Source organism: Lepisma saccharinum, chromosome 22 (assembly GCF_977018435.1).
Source record: "Lepisma saccharinum chromosome 22, izLepSacc3.1, whole genome shotgun sequence".
Taxonomy (NCBI): Eukaryota; Metazoa; Arthropoda; class Insecta; order Zygentoma; family Lepismatidae; genus Lepisma; species Lepisma saccharinum.
The window spans coordinates 19,078,336-19,095,607 of NC_139250.1; the positions used below are offsets into that span (position 1 = coordinate 19,078,336).

Below are 17,272 nucleotides of genomic sequence, written 5' to 3' on the forward strand. Positions count from 1 at the left end.
TCATATGGGCATGTTGAGCAAGTTTTAAGTGTAGCCAAATCTGCCTGAGAGGAGTTCATCATTTCTCGTGCTGGTTGTACCACAAATCACACTTCTTACTCACTCGACAAATGCCGATAGTGCGCACTTAGCTTGGTAATTCAAAACATATCTCGTGCGACAAATTCGAAGATGTGGCTCCCGTGTGACGGTAGATACACACTCGATCTCCTGTTAGAACCCTGCCACTTTGCTCTGTGATGCAAATGGTTTTGATAGAAGTTGAAAAAATCGTGGGAAATAAATGATTCAATGTGGCTGTCGGAATTATTCCACGTACGTATAACTCTATAGTTTACTCTTGAGTAAAATGTTGGAAAACTTGCATGTTCTATGTACACAAACATGGCCTAGAAAAGACAAGGGTGTTGGATTTCATGGAATTGTTTTAGGACATTTCTTTAAAAACAAATAGCTAAAAATGCCTATAATTCGCATTATTTCGATATTTCGAATGGGCGAAAAATGTGTCCAGACATCACTGCACATTCCTAAACATAATTTCGCAGCAATTACCATTTTTCACGATTTTGGAGTATGCAAAAAATCAATGTACCTACTAATTGGCAATTACTTTCTGGCCACCCCTCGTATAAATCAGTAGAAGGAAAGTGAAATTTAGCAGGGCTGGCAGAGAAAAGTCAATCTTGAAGGAAGTGATTTGCTGTTATGATTGAATAATTCGAGTAAATATATTAAAATATTTACGTATTTATTATTAGTATTTTATTTCATAATACTGGACATTAACTTCCCTCAGTGAGAGATTTAAGACCATCTCTCACGAGATTAAACAGACAGGACAGAGAGTGGCGTTAATTTCATTGCAATACTAGTGTTGCAGTAAATTTGAGGTTGGGAGCATGCACTTGCCAATTTTTAAAACGTTCACCAATGCAGATTTATGTTTCACTTTTTCGTGATAGTATTTAACATATATCCCGTTTGGTTGGATTCTTCTTGATATCTAAGAATATTGCAATGTCATTGTAAACGTATGTTAACTTGTGCGAAACCAGTAATACGTCAGGATGATAAAAGAAAGCCTTCGCAAGCACTGCTACATTCAATAAGGTGAAGTGAGCCAGAAGAGTAATAAAATTCCAGCAGCATATTTTCAGTCTAAAGCTCTTCTTGTTTATGCATGCGATTTTTGTTGTATGTTTCAGTCCATTCTATTTCTGTTGCATGTTGTAGTGAGATACTTTGTCGGGTGGCGATATTCGACAAAAATCGTATGTATCAATGGAACATATTTGTTTCCATGTCCCCTAAGTTTGTCCAACAAAATGCCTTACTACGATGTCCGACAACTATCGGATGGCGCCACCCGCTCTTATCCCCTCCATCTGTCGACAGGTCCCCTTACTACTCCCATACGGACAAGAAAAAATGATAATTCAATGCATTTTCCACATAATATTTAGAGGCTTAACCTTTACTCCTCCGATGATACCAACCATATGGTATCATCAGAGTAAGGTCGTACTGGCCCGATGATACCATATGGTATCATGGTGCTGATTACGAAATGAATGTGCTTTTTGGACCTTCATACTCTTATGTTTGTGTGGAAACTCGGACACAGGTCTGGAGCAAGCCTGGGAAATTCATACTGATGACCAACCTCCCCCCCCCCCCCCCCTGCAACATATGCATAGCACATTTCCGAACAGAGTTTCTTTCACATTTTGGCTCATTATTCAACTTGTATGGCACCAAAGAACATGAAACATGTTTCATTCTTTTGAGAAATGTTCATTCTTTGAAAAGAATATTAAAGTTCGCACCTTCTTCCCAAATAGCGGGAGAAGAAGGGGTAAACTCCAGATTTTTATGGTTTTTTTCATTGAAATTCGGTAGTCGCTCCCCCCAAACCCCCTTTCCTCGGTTCGGCGATCTGAATTGTACACAGTTGTATGCTATGATGTTTTATCTGCAAAACAAAAATCCGAAGTAGATTGCTCCCTTAGTGCCAGAGTTATAACAATTTTCCTCCAAAAATGCAAGTTACCTATTTTTCGAAAGAAAAAAAAGGCTTATTATTCAACTTGTATGGCACCCGAGAACATGAAACATGTTTCAATCTCTTTGGAAACGTTCATTCTTTGAAGAGAATACTAAGGTTTGCGCCTTCTTCCCAAAATAGCGGGAGAACAGGATGTAAACTCCAGATTTTTATGTTGTTTTTTTCATTGAAATTCGGTGGTCGCGCCCCCAAACCCCCCCCCCCCCCCCCCTTCTTCGGTTCGGTGTTCTGAATTGTACACGGTTGCATGCTCTGATGTTTTAGCTGAAAACCAAAACTTATCCGAAGTAGATTGCTCCCATAGTACCCGAGTTATAACAATTCTCCACCAAACATGCAAATTACCTATTTTTCGTAAAAAAAGAAAAATCACATTTTGGCATATTATTCAACTTGTATGGCACCAATGAACATGAAACATGTTTCATTCTCTTAAGAAATGTCCATTCTTTGAAAAGAATACTAAAGTTTGCACCTTCTTCCCAAATAGCGGGAAAAGAGGGGGTAAACTCCAGATTTTTATGTTGTTTTTTTTTTTCATTGAAATTCGGTAGTCGCTCCCCCCAAACCCCTTTTCCTCGGTTCGGCGTTCTGAATTGTACACGGTTGCATGCTCTGATGTTTTAGCTGCAAAACAAAACTTATCCGAAGTAGATTGATCCCTTACTGCCCGAGTTATAACAATTTTCCTCCAAAAATGCAAATAGTTATTTTTCGTAAAAAAAAATCACATTTTGGGTTATTATTCAACTTGTATGGCACCCAAGAACATAAAACATGTTTCATTCTCTTGAGAAGTGTCCATTCTTTAAAAAGAATACTAAAGTTTGCGCCTTCTCCCCAAAATAGCGGAAGAAGAGGGGGCAAACTCCAGATTTTTTTCCATTAAAATTCGGGGGACGTGCCCCCCAAGCCCCCTTCCTCGGTCCGGTGTTGTAAATTGTACACCGTTGCATGCACTGATGTTTTAGCTGCAAAACAAAAGTTATCCCAAGTAGATTGCTCCCATAGTGCCCGAGTTATAACAATTTTCGTCAAAAGAGTGTTCGAAGTCAATGATGTTGAAATTCCCTGACATTTCCCTGACTTTTTTTGACACCTCAAATTCCCTGACTTTTCCCGGTTTTCCAGGTCTGTCGCCACCCTGCACACACACACACAGGGATGTGGGAGATGGTATGATCAGTATCATGCTCCAGCTTCCTTTACCCCACATATTCTTCGATTTTCCAATTTCAAGGTGATGTGATCAGCACCACGCTTGGGCAGGCCCCTTGCTATTTTGGACCACATACACATTTTAATGGCATTTAGATGTGCACTAAATTTGGCTGCTCTCAGAAAATATTGCCGCAACCCTCGTTTATTCACTCATTTTTCCTGGCACCATCACTTTACAACATACAAGTTACGCAATATGCATAGAGAAAACATTCTTTGCCTTACGTAGAACAATCATTTATCCCAACTTCATCCCCCCCCCCACACACACACAATTGATTTGACACGATTAAAAATAATCGAACTAGATCCAATCATATTTCCTTAGGAATCTAAACATATTTCCACTGAAGAAAAAGTGCTGTTGTTATCCGGTATGGCAAATCCTTAATTTTTTTCCATTTTCAATGTTGCAAACAAGAAGAACGGAAAAGTTTTTACAAACAAGTCCCCCCTCTTTTTTTTCGTTCCTGTCAACTAGGAGGAATTCCGTAAATGTGTGGGCAAATAAACGAATGATGATAAGAGTCCTGTTGTCAATTTTCCACTTGCGTTTTTGTGGAGGGGAAGGGTGAACAAAGACACCTCAGTCACACACATTGTGTCCAAACTCTAGGGAAGGCATCATTTAGAGAGCATCAGTTTGGCAACAGTGCACTTGTTGTCTGAACCTGCGGCAGAAGGATCGGCCCATTTCATATTCATGGGGAATGCAAGAAGTGCCCTTTTCCCTTCCTGTCCCTCAAGGGAGGTATGACAAATGCAACTTGTGCACCTCCTCTCCCCTCCCAGGAACCATACCTTTTCCCTCCCTCCTCTAGCACGAAAACCTAACTTCTGGAAGTTCAAGGTGGAAGGAAGGGAGGGAGGGAGGGAGGGAGAACTCATGTGGTCAAGAGAACAGGTTTCTGGAAAATATTAAAACATCCTCACGGCTCGGAGAACGTATAAAGTGGGGAACGGGAGTTAGAGCAAACGTAAGATCGAGGTGAATGTCCTATTATTTAACATGGCCTTTTGCCGGGGCCTGACTGGATGAACATATTAAGTGGGAAAAGGTATAATGCGAGAACGTAAAATTGGGGTTTTACTGTACTATATAGTAATAAAAGTATAGCACTGGACTGAAGGAAAGAAACTACATCATATCTTCCTCTCACTCTTATCTATATGTGAAGTGACAAATGAATGAACAAATTAAAATGTCTGGGCTCATCAGCACATATAGACATATATGGGGGGAGCCTTAAGAAAATGGAATTGTTCTCTTGTGAGCAGGCCCATTGTAGTACATGCTTCCGCCGCTAAATGTCTTCAGCATCAGTCTGCCGACGACGTCCTCGAGTGAAGTCGTGCTGCCACGTAGTAAATTTGTTTGTTAACTGCCTCTCGCTTGTTCATCGATTTTTGTGATGGCTGAAAAGTTTGAACAACATGCGGTTGTGAAATTCTGTTTTATGTTATGGAAAATGGCAGGGGAACAGTTGTAATGCTTGAAACAGCTTACAAGGAAGATGCTGTGGGGAAGACACAAGTTTACGAGTGGTCTTCCTGCTTCAGGAACGGTGAATTGTCATTTGCAGACCAACCTCTCTCAGGGTGACATGTCAAGACGATTATTTCTGATGCAAACGGCATTGTTCACACAGAATTCATTCCTAACTGTCAACCTGTTAACCAGGCGTTTTACCTACAAGTTCTGAAATGTTTGCATGATGCGATGAGATGAAAATGCCCCGAGTTGTGGCAAAGTGGGGAGGGGTGGCTTCACCACGACAACTTGCCAGCGCACAAAGCCTTGAGTGTGACACAATTTTTAACCAAAAACAGAATCACCCAGCTTATCCACCCAATCTCACTCTATGCGACTTCTTTTTATTCCCCCGAATGAAGAAAGTCCTAAAAGAAAAGAATGTTTAGCGGATGTGTATAGGTGAATAAAAAACGACTGACGCATTAAAAGGCATCTCTTTCCAAGAGTTTCAGGACTGCTTCAAAAAGTGATGCATTGCATCAAATCGACAGTACATTGTAATACCTAAAAATAAATACACAATTACAAACTTCTGGATTCATTTGGATCCCTCACGTATTGCACCCTTCAATGTATACAGGGAAATATCCCCTTATCTAAATTCCTTACCTGATATTAACCCTTTATGGATGGAACTGAGAATACAAAGTTTTTCAAATCCTGTTTTTAAAAATTATAGAAAGTATGTTGTTAAATGTGTTATTATTTAACATTTTTTCTAAAATCCACAACACCTCCTCCTTCATTTTGAAAAAAAATTCTCACCTTTATGAATTTCTTTCAGTAACGATTTTTTTTTAAACTAAAACAAATATATATAACATTGTATGAAAGTTACTAAAAACAGGTATCAACAGGCAATATAGAATGCACGAAAATAACCTGAAAAGTTCCTATTAGGATCCAAAGTGGAATCATCATAAATAATTCCACAATATGGGTATAAAATATTCAATGGCACTGGGACATAAACATGTGGCAACACTGGAAACAAAGACTCAAGCTATTTTTCTCCATTCTATTCTCAGAACAGGCAGGGGAGGAGATTTGGGATCTGAGATTTCTTTTGCAAGGAAAAAGTTTATTTAGCCCTGTCCACTAGTTCAATGATATTACCATTGAATCCTAAACTTGTAAAGCTACTTGCTTTCAATACAATAATTGCTAGTTTGTAAATATGTTTGAGGTGGGAGAGGGCTGCTACTAACTAAATTTCTCTTCTATGTTTGTAGTTGCAATAGATCAGTAAAAAACATCTTAAAGGCGCAAGTAAGGTAACAAGAAAAGACTGTTACAAAATAAATAAATAAATGCAATTTCAAAGGAATATAGCTAGATATAACTCAGAGAAGAGGGTGTCAACCTGAGCAATATAAGAATCTCAAGAGAATTCTGAGAATTTTTGGATCAACCTTCATGACAGGAATATTAAAAATAATACTTCTCATTTAAACACCCCACGATAATAAGGAAAATAAAATCACTTAAATTTTTCATTTTTTTCTTTGTGATGTCTTTGTGGTCTTCAATAGGCTCTATGACACTGTTACACCTCATCCCTTAATCTCATGGGTTCAACAGGTAAAAAAAGGCTCACAAGTTAAATTCCGAGTCAGTATCTTGTGCTACAAATTTAACCACTATTTCCCTTATGCCATTACTGAAAGGGAACTTAACATTTGACTAAATACTTGCATAGATGTAACTTCGAAATAGAAACTTACATATCTATACCATGCTCCCAGATTTCTTTTTGATGTTTCACGACCTCAAATTGCTCAGGAGTATCAGGCAAGTCTCGTGCTGGTCCTACGCTTGTCTGGCTTGAACTCACTGAATTCAAGCTCCCACAGCTCCCGAAGGATCGAATGGTTCCCTTACCAGAATCATTTTCATCAGCAGTTTCTCGTATCCGTTCTTGACCTTGAAAAGAAAATGTGCAGTAATTTAATACAAATTAATGTAATATTAATGCTGTTTGCAAAATTTCTATAAACATGAACATGTAAATATAAAAAATTACTACAACAGGTTGCATACTCCATCACCAAGGTAAATTCACCGTTTCATGCCATTGTATGTCACATAGAATTAGTTTCTTTCCCGGATAAATTTCCAAAAAAGCCAAGGATAAAAATTGCATATAATGAAAATTTTGTTACAAAAGTATCAATATATATTCATAATTGGGAGAAGAGAAATGTGGTAGTAGACAAATATGGAGAAAATAGGACACAAAGAAGAAGAAAACAGTTTCGTGGATACAGGGAGTACTATTTTCTCTGTATTTATCAACATATAGTTTCCAGTAGGGATGGGCCAATATGAAATTTTGGCCAATACCGATATAAAATTTACCAATATCGATAACCGATATTCTACTGATCCAATATAAAATTAGAAATGGTCCTTGAAGAACCTGAAATGTTCCTTGATCTTAATGAATGTGTGTTTCGAGGTGACTGCAGTGCAACAGAAGTTGAATATTTAGACAATTACTTTTTTAAAAAGTAGGGCATCGAGATTATCCATAAAAATTGCAACAAAATGGCAGAATTTTGCACTAAATTATAAGATATTTATCGATATATCGGATCGGTAAAATAATCGGTAATTTTACCGGTATGCCTATATTGGCAGATACCGATAGAGTACCGATTAATTGGTCCCATCCCTAATTTCCAGTATATACACCCCTGTTCATATAAAGAGACACATTTTGTAATGTTGGACAGTTTAAGTATGTACCACTTTATCTGAATAGGAGTGTACAACCACATGATTTTACCACTCTGAATCAATACCAATACCACTGTTTATACTCCCACCGATTCCCACCCTTACTGATATTTGAAAATTGTAACAATTCGAAGTAGTTCAGAATACTTGTAAATTTTAAATACATAGGTTTTCCACTGGAGCTATATTATAGCAAATCACACAGAGATTTTGATTTAAAATATTCATAATTGAACAGGAAATAATAATTTAATCACAAAATCCATTTCTTCCTTGTACAAATAATGAAAATTATGCATAATTTCCAGGATAATTATACTCTGAGAAAGTGTCATACATTCTTGCAGACTCCGTGGACACTCAGATTTTGAGGAAATACTGGCAGTGATTGAATCCCAACCAATATTTTCCAATTTTGTTGAAGCAAATTGGTAACCAAGGTCTAGAGGATATTCCAAGATAGATTTCATGTTGCACAATGTGGAATAGTTCAAGAAAATTATGCATCTCTGTTGCAACTACTAATGGGAAACGTTATAAAAAGATTGTACGAATATTGAGAAGACCATTCACATCTCTTTTAAAGAAGAAGTAATTTAACATAAACAAATTGCATTACATTATTATTTAGTGAAAACACTACTCAATTTGCGAATTCTTAAAGCTATGAAAGACTTTCAAAGTTCCAATTCATTTTGGCAAAACAAATTCGTTATTTACCAGGTTTTTCCACGTAACTTTCTGGGCCATTTTCTAATGCTTTAATGTGCTAATATATAAATGTTAAGTCTGAAACTTTGCATGCATGAATGAAAGAAATTTGTTGAACATTTTTCCAAATAAATGAAGAAAAACTATAATTTTTACACAAAATATCTAATATCGAGAAGATTGAATAAAATTGTAATGTGTTCTTGCCGTCCCTAATCTTGGCAAACATCAAAACCATCCAATTTCAGAAACTTTTCCACATTTTTTTTATATTTTTACAAAGTGACCTAACTTTTCCATTATGTTTTCTCCCATAAACTGATTTCCCTTACTTTTTCATGTCAGCGGGAACCCTGATTCTTTGCTTCAGTCTATACATGTATATAGCTAGCACCTCACAAGACTTATATCTAGAGGCACATATTTTTGGTAAATAAAAAAGCAAAATTTCGGTACAAAAACTGAGTCAATTTCGGGTTCAAAAGCGGTAAATAAAATAAAATATCGGTGTTATAACGGTGAAAAAATGGATGAAAAGTGGTATATAAAAAGACATATTAGTTTTAAAATTATGAATATAATCCTAAATTTAATTTAAAAACTACACTTATTCCACAGAATTAACATTTCACTTCTAATAGCACATTTATGTAGTTATCCGAGTATTAAGTTTATTTCTGTATAAAGGGGTCCATTTTTGCTTCTCCAATATTAACAGCAGAATTAATCAATTTTCCGGGAATTGCATAACTTTCAGGATAATTCAGACCTCAGAAGGTGTCTCATCGGTGAATAAACCCTGAATTTCGTGTTTAAGAGTGAATTTCGCTTTTTGCAGTTCATTTCGCATTATTTCGTGACAAAATATGGTCACAAAATGCATCTCCCACTTTTCAAAAACATGAAAAATTAACACTACAATGTGTTTTTTCCAATTTCGTTTTTTCGTTAAAAACGAAATATGCATGCCCCTACTTATATCACAATCACAGTACACTCTCATGTCGCAGCTCGATTATCTCACTTACCTAGTGTGGTTTGAGAATTCGGGTTCACGTACAGGTCCTTGCTCCATTCTACCATACACTTCAGAATAGATACCAAGCACTCCAAGCCCCTGACTCTCATGGTCTTCTCCTGGTTTGGTGTTGCACCTAGCTCCAAGGCTTGTCTTCCTTGAGCAATTTTGGACAAATCGTTGACTAGCCTGAAACGAAAGGAAACATATTACAATGGTGCGTTTTACTCACTATCAGTTCAAATAAAAATATATAAATAACTTACGTGAGTGAGTAGGAATGTTTCAGAACGACAATTCGGAAGTCTGTAGTACTTCCTTCATCAGGTAATAAAATAAAAAAAACTTTAGGTGCCATTCGCTGGTTAAAAATTCCCTGTTAAAAAAAATGGTAATCTGGAGGAAGGGTGGATCGCTTTTCTTAAACAGTGGGATAAAGCGGTAAATACAGACACTAAAATGGGTTTTCATGTCACTCCCGAGGTTGTGAAGGTCGCCGAAGAAGAGAGGGAGTTCACCTTGGAATGGTGACGTATACGATCGTAAGAGGCGAATGATGGACGGGAAATTTTACCTTCAACGCAGAATAGGAGCGCTCACAGTCCATGTGTTCAACCCAACACTGACGGAAGTCACTAGGGGACTGTAATAGCTCTTTGATTTTTAATCGTTTTAGTTGTGGTTTTTGTTTTTTAACATAGGGAATTTTTAACCAGCAAAGACTTCCACTGGAGTTTTTATGATGTCACCGTAAGTTTTCTACCTTTTCTATCCTCCACCTGAGTCCTCAACTTACGATTTAACAACGCGGTACCATGTTTGGCACCTAAAGTTTTTTATTTTATTACCTGAAGGAAGTAGTACAGACTTCCGAAACGTCATCCTGAAACATTATTTATATATTTTTATTTGAAAGGAAATGAAATTGCATACAATTTAAACTCAATGTAAATACAAACAGATATGCATGAGTCACAATCTTTTACTTGTCATTTACCAGTATGTGGGCAGGAATGTAAAAAGAAACAAAGAGCACATACAAAATTATCACCAGCGTCTGGCTAGCATCATCACAGCTAAAATAAAGTGTGAGAAACAGAAATGAGAAATAGAGAAGGAGTGAACTGAACAATTAGAAAAACCTACAATTAGGCAAGCAGGCATACATGTGATTGCCAAAATATTACTTACAAGAATCAAGTTTATCCAATATTTTTGAAAATAAATTATGAAAAATAAAATGAAAGGATATTTTTATGCAAAATACTTTCCAAGAAATAAAACAGTTGGGAGGGAAAAGTGAAAGTGTTTTCAGTTTCCTTTACTGATATTTGAACACATTTACAAAACTCGCAGAATTTTCCACATTTTCCTTCCTAAGTTGGTATCCCTGATTTCTGCAGGATTGTTGAGATTGACTGGGTATCTTAGTGGTAGAGCATTGACAATGAATTCCACGACTAATGTCGGACTCCTCACTGAGCAACAATTTGCACATTGCATTTCAGTGTGTTCATATGGAATAAAGATGAGGTAAACTTAAATAACTACATTGCAGCACACTGCTACTAGTGGCAAATCGCTGAATATTGACTTACAAATATTAAGACCTCACCTTTCAAACACATTGGCAGCTGCCAAATCACAGTCATAATTGACGTATATATCCACCACACTCTGAGCATCTGCACATATCCTCGTAAGTGCTTGAATCACCATCCACTTGTGTTCAAATGAGGAACTTGAGGTTTCTAGAATACTAAGGAAGATTTCCTTAAAAAATACCTGTAAGAGATTCACAGCAAAATTACTACAGACCAGTATTAACAACAAAAGGAAAGAGATTGCAAGAGAGAACAAACTAATGATAGTTTACTAATGTTTATTACAGCTCAGCCAATGCCATTTATAACCTATACCAATACTTGAAAACAGTAAGAATTCAAAGTTGTTCAAAATATTAATTAACTATTATTAATATTAATCATGTAAATATTGCAAAAGTGTCTTACAGCATTTTTGAGGAGCCAACAAAATATGGAAACTCTAGAAGAGCATCTAGAGTCAGTATCTAAATGATACTTTCAATACCGATTCATAGAGGCATGAATAATTAGTTTTTGATGGAAACACGAAATGTGAAATTACATACTGCAATGTTCATTTTTCATGTTTTGGAAAAGTGTGAGGTGTATTTTCCTACCATGTTTTGTCATGAAATTAACTGCAAAATGTGAAATAAACTTTTAAACACAAAATTCAGATTGTATTTAAAGATATTTGTTTGGCGGTTACGTGGAGATAGGTAATTTACTCTGATAAGCTTACGTTTCATTTTTTCCATGCAAATTTTTCTTCCCAATCATTTTTGCCACCAGACGGGTGGTGAAATCGATCGCGAAGAAAAATTTGCACTGAAAAAATTAAAAGCAAGCTTATAAGAGTAAATTACAAAATTCAGAGTTTATTTACTGACATGACACTTTCTGACATCTGAAATTATCCTGCAAGTTACGCAATTCATGTAAAAAATTGAGTAATTCTGCTAAAAATATTTGAGAAGCAAAAATGGACTCCTCTAGACAGGAACAAACTTAATACTCTGATAACTACATAAATGTGCTATTAGAAGGAAAATGTTTATTCTTGTGTAATAAGTATAGTTCTTATCTAAAGGTAGGGTTTTATTTAAAAATTTAACACCAAAATGCACCACTTTCGATCCTGAAATATGCAGTTTTTGGACAGAAATCTTGGCTCTACTGATACATCTGCATCAGCTTCATTCAGTGCTATTTCTGCAATTACAAGAATATTTCTTTCCATGAATCATATGAACTTAAAAGAAGAAAATTACAAAAAAAACGTAGTTGGGCATTTGACAGTTGTGTTTGAAATTAAATAAGCAAAACTTCCCCCTCTCATTTACTCTCTTTCCTGGTAGGCTTGGCAGGCCTTGCACCTCAGTGGGCTCTTTGTGCCACAGAGTTAGTTTTTTTAAATCCACTTTATGCTCAGACAGGCTAATCGGTACTGATACTACAGAATAGGGATGAGACCGATTAATCGGAACTATAGGTAAAATTACCGATTATTTTACTGATCTGATATATCGATAAATATATGATAATTAAGTGCAAAATTCTGCCATTTTGTTGTAATTTTTACGGATAATCTCCATGCCCTACTGTTTAAAAAAGTAAAATGTCTAAATATGCAACTTCTTTTGCACTGCAGTCACCTTGAAACACATTTATTAAGGAAATCAATGAACCTTTCAGGTTCCTCAAGGACCTAATTAACTCTGATACACTTACTATTCATTTTTCCACGAAAGTTTTTTTCCAGTGATCGATTTCACTTCTCTGGTGGCTTCGTCAGGCGTGAACTGTCTGACGAAGCCACCAGACGAGTGGCGAAATCGATCTCTGGAAAAAACTTTTGCGGAAAAATGGGTAGTAAGTGTATCAGAGTTAATTACCTATCTCCGCGTAACCGCCAAACTGATATCTTTAGAAGCAATGTCAAGGACCATTTCTAATTTTATATCGAATCGGTAGAATATCGGTTTATATCGGTATCGGACAAAATTTCATATCGGCCCATCCCTACTACAGATCAATTGGGATTGGACCCATTGTGCAATGTGTCCCCATACGGAACCAAGCCCAGAACTCCTTGAATTACAATCAACAGCATTACCACTATGGCACTGGAGGGGCACAGTATCTAAAGAAATGCCCACTGCAATCATTAAGTTAGTTACAATGAATAGAGCTGAATGAACACACTATTCAGGGAGCATTTTGAATTTCATTTTACATATTGGCAAAGGTAGATTTCATATCTAGGCTGTTTGGGAAAGAGAACTTAAGCCAAAAATGCAATTTCACAGCAGAAAATGTGTAATGTTTATTCTTTTAAAAGCAAACACTACAGACATGATATACATGTTGCCGAATATAAAATTATACTGATAATATTTTATTTAATTGATTCATTGGAATTTAAATGAAAGCAATAGAAAATAACAGTTCCAGGAAAGCAACGTAATATAACATGTTCAGATTTTATACACAAATACAAATTATACAGATGTATGTTATGCACTGTTTGAGCATTAATAATACACAATACAAAAAAAAACTTGAAAGAAATTGAAGAGCTTGAATTCAACATGTCATGAGTCTAGAAGGAATAAAATTGTAATTTACAGATTGGACTTTCGTAAACTTAAAAATCACAGTACAAAAAAAAAACTTCTACTTACTTCTATCTGCATTTTGAGATGCATTTTGAACTTGGACAGAAGAGCCAGAAAAATAGCCAAGGACAGCTCAAACACTTCAGGCACTGATGAAACTCCATTCTTTGACAATGCTACACACAAATACTGCTTGATTGCTGTTACGAACATTTCATTTGATCTAAATACTGGACCAGCACTTTGCAATATGGACAGCAAGAGTTGTAGGGACAGGATTTTCGAGCGTAATTCATGCGATCTGAAAAAATAATATGCACGTACAGTTTAATCTATGATGTGTATATATAAAAAAAATGAAAGAGGAGAGAGGAAACACTCACCAGACAAAGAAAAAATTCAAATTTTCGTGATGGTATGTCACATCTTCAGGAGTAGAGAGACGTTGTATAACTAAGTGACTAGAGAGAAGAGTAAGCATGACCTGCAGTGTTGCCAGGTCCCGAAGGATAAAAAAAAAAAGGAAGTTTGGGTGTGTTCTGCTATGCACCCAAGTATTAAACCCATGATTTTCCCACTTGCGAGATACTTTGCTATTGAGCTAACCCACACCATGTACCAATCCCAGCTTAATCGCACCCAGGAACTGTCCTTATCCATCCAATCCCTCACAAAAATCCTTTTGTTGACCCCAGGTGAATGCTACCAAAAAATTGAATCTTTCTGCCATGCAGCCCATTCTATCTCAAACGACCTTAGCAACAAACACCTACACAAACTGTCCAACCTCTGCCGCCAGGCTTTTCAGGCTGGCTGTACTCTCCCCCTTCCACTCCCACCATAATTCACTCCCAAATCCACATGCCCTCTACTGCCTGACCCTCCCTTGCCACTACCCCCTCCTCCAGCACCACTAATTGAACCCCACAAACACCAAAGCTGCACCCACAATTCTCACACCTTGGTAAACAACCAGTCCATGGACAAACCCACCCCCATCAGAGCCATGATCACCAACGACCCTAACCTACCCCAACACAACCAAAGTGTACTAAATTTATCCAACCACAATCTCACCCCTACCGAAATTGATATTCTATCCAAAGGCCTCACCTTCTCCCCCACAACTCCCCACAACCAATTCCATCTCCTCTTCGATATCCACACCTTTGCCAGACACCTCAGATGGTAACACTTCTGGGCAAAAACCCTTCCCCCCAGACCATGCAACTAAGCTGTAAAAAAGGGCCCATTTCATTGTAGTCACGCTCAATCTCAACTGCATAAAGCAGGATCTACCGTATACAGATTGCCAGTGAAAGTAAGCTGTTGTCCCAGTCCATTCTTCTAGGAAATTATTTTTACGAATTCAAACCAGAACTTAGATCTTTCCAATTTTATTTTTAACAATGCCAGAATATAGAATTCTAATAAACAAATAGTTTATATTTCTCTTTCTTTTTATATCAAATTCAAATAAATTAATATCCTAATACTTAATTGATTAATAATTGGGGGACAATACGTGAGTAGTGCACGCGGCCATACGACCGAGAATTATAGATTAGGTTCCTGGATACTGATGCTAATAATAATCTAATTATCCTTTGAAAATAACAAACCTAATATTGAACAAATAAATAAATATCTAACTAAAGAATTAGAAGGAACCAAAATCTACTTACATCCCCCATCGGATAGCCACACTCACCATTCACGTGTACAGTAAGAGTTACTCCACTCTTTCCCCCTTAACGGATGCCTTCCCACTGAGCAGGCTTGATTCTTCCTCATGGCTCTGAGCATGCTAGCCAATCAAAATGAGGCAAGACGTCATACAATGATACCAACTCACTTTGTGGGCAGAGGGTTATAACCACAACCAATGAAACCCACTCAAGCCTCCTCCAATTTTGCCCATCATCTTCCCAAGACCCACCCCCCCCCCCTGCCCACCAACCACCCCCTGGAAAGATACATCACTGCCATAATCTCCACTATCACTGACAGCTCATTTCTTGACAACCTCCACAACAAACCCAACTTGAATCCCTCTCAAGATAAAGCCCTTCAAGATCTCTGCCAGAACCACCACATCAAAATCCTCCCAGCTGACAAAGGATCCACCACGGTGGTCTTGAACTCTCAAGATTACCTGGCGGAAGCCACTCGCCAGCAGGCCGACTCCTTCACCTACAAAACCACCATGGTCGACCTTTCAGCCACACACCTCAACAGAATCCAGGACTTTATCCACACCCGAGGTCCCCCGGAGGGCCTGACAGCCTCCACCATATCCATGCTCATGCCAGACAACCCCCGCACCCCCACTTTTTACCTGCTGCCCAAGATCCATAAACCTCGCAACCCTGGCAGACCCATCGTGTCCAGTTACAATTCACCTTCTGAAAGAATCTCAGCCTTTGTCGACTCCCACCTCCAGCCTCTTGTTAAAGCTCTGCCCTCCTACCTCCGGGACACCAGCCACTTCCTTCAGAAAATTAACACTCTCCCACCATTACCTGCCAACACTATCCTTGCCACCATCGATGTTATGTCTCTCTATACCAACATACCTCACTCCCATGGCCTCTGCTCCATAGAATTCTTCCTCAACAACAGACCAAAACCCCACAACCCCAGCACTAATTTCCTGACCCATCTAGCTCACCTTGTCCTCACGTGCAACAACTTCACCTTCGAGGACAAGCACTATCTCCAAATCCAGGGCACAGCCATGGGTACCAGAATGGCCCCATCCTATGCCCACCTGTTCATGGGCAAAGTTGAAAAAGAGTTCCTGGAGACCCAATCTCTCAAACCTCTCCTCTGGCTACGTTTCATCGATGACATCTTCATGCTTTGTACGCATGGAGAACCTTCCCTGACCACCTTCCTAGACAAACTTAACCACTTCAGCTCCATCAATTTCACCTGGACTCACTCCACCAACCAAATCACCTTCCTGGATGTGGACGTGCACATGAAGGAAGGACATTTGGAAACCTCCTCCACATCAAACCTACCAACCATATGCAATACCTACACTTCTCCAGCTCCCATCTGTTCCACACCAAGAAAGCCATCCCATTCTCCCTGGCCCTCAGAGATCAACGCCTCAACACCTCAGCCACCTCCCGACAGAACTATAACCTCCGCTTACACCAAACCTTGACCAACCGTGAATATCCTTCCACCCTGGTCACCAAACAAATATCCCAAGCTGCTTCATACACTCATACACTCCCACCAAGAAAAACCTGCTACCAATCCCCCTGCACTTGTTACCCAATATCACCCCCACCTCAACAAAATCACACACACTCTACGTTCCCTCCTTCCCATCCTGCACAGTGATCCTGACACAGAAATATCTTCCCCGACAAGCCCAGAGTTGTTTTCAAATGCCCTCCCAATCTCTAAAACATCCTGGTCCACAACAATCCACCTACTCACAATCAACTCGAACCTGCCCACAAATGCAACTGCCCAAGGTGCAAAACCTGCCCCACATTTGTCACTTCCCGCACCCTCCAGATCCACACTGCCACCGGCAAATTCACCCTCTACCCCAAAGGAACCTGCAACAGTTCTAACCTAATTTATATCCTCACGTGCAACATCTGTGGGAGCTTCTACCTGGGGGAAACATCCCCAGCCCTGAACCTCCGCATCAACAACCACCACTCCTCTACCCAAAACCTGGACTTTGCTGTTGCCATTCACACCAATCACCACAATATTCCTTTTAATGACTGCTTCCAGGTAGCGATCGTC

At 38.3% G+C, this 17,272-nt stretch overlaps 1 protein-coding gene across 2 annotated transcripts in view; it reads right to left on the reverse strand.

Annotated features, from left to right (window-relative positions):
• Sec71 (ADP ribosylation factor guanine nucleotide exchange factor Sec71) overlaps window positions 1-17,272 on the reverse strand; it is a 115,262-nt gene that overhangs the window by 72,342 nt on the left and 25,648 nt on the right. For both annotated transcript variants that reach the window (XM_083143739.1, XM_083143740.1), the window contains exons 8-11: window positions 13,562-13,796; window positions 10,907-11,076; window positions 9,302-9,480; window positions 6,548-6,746 (exon numbers count right to left, since the gene is read on the reverse strand). In XM_083143739.1, the coding sequence (XP_082999865.1) occupies window positions 6,548-6,746; window positions 9,302-9,480; window positions 10,907-11,076; window positions 13,562-13,796 (783 nt within the window). The remainder of the gene's footprint in view (window positions 1-6,547; window positions 6,747-9,301; window positions 9,481-10,906; window positions 11,077-13,561; window positions 13,797-17,272) is intronic.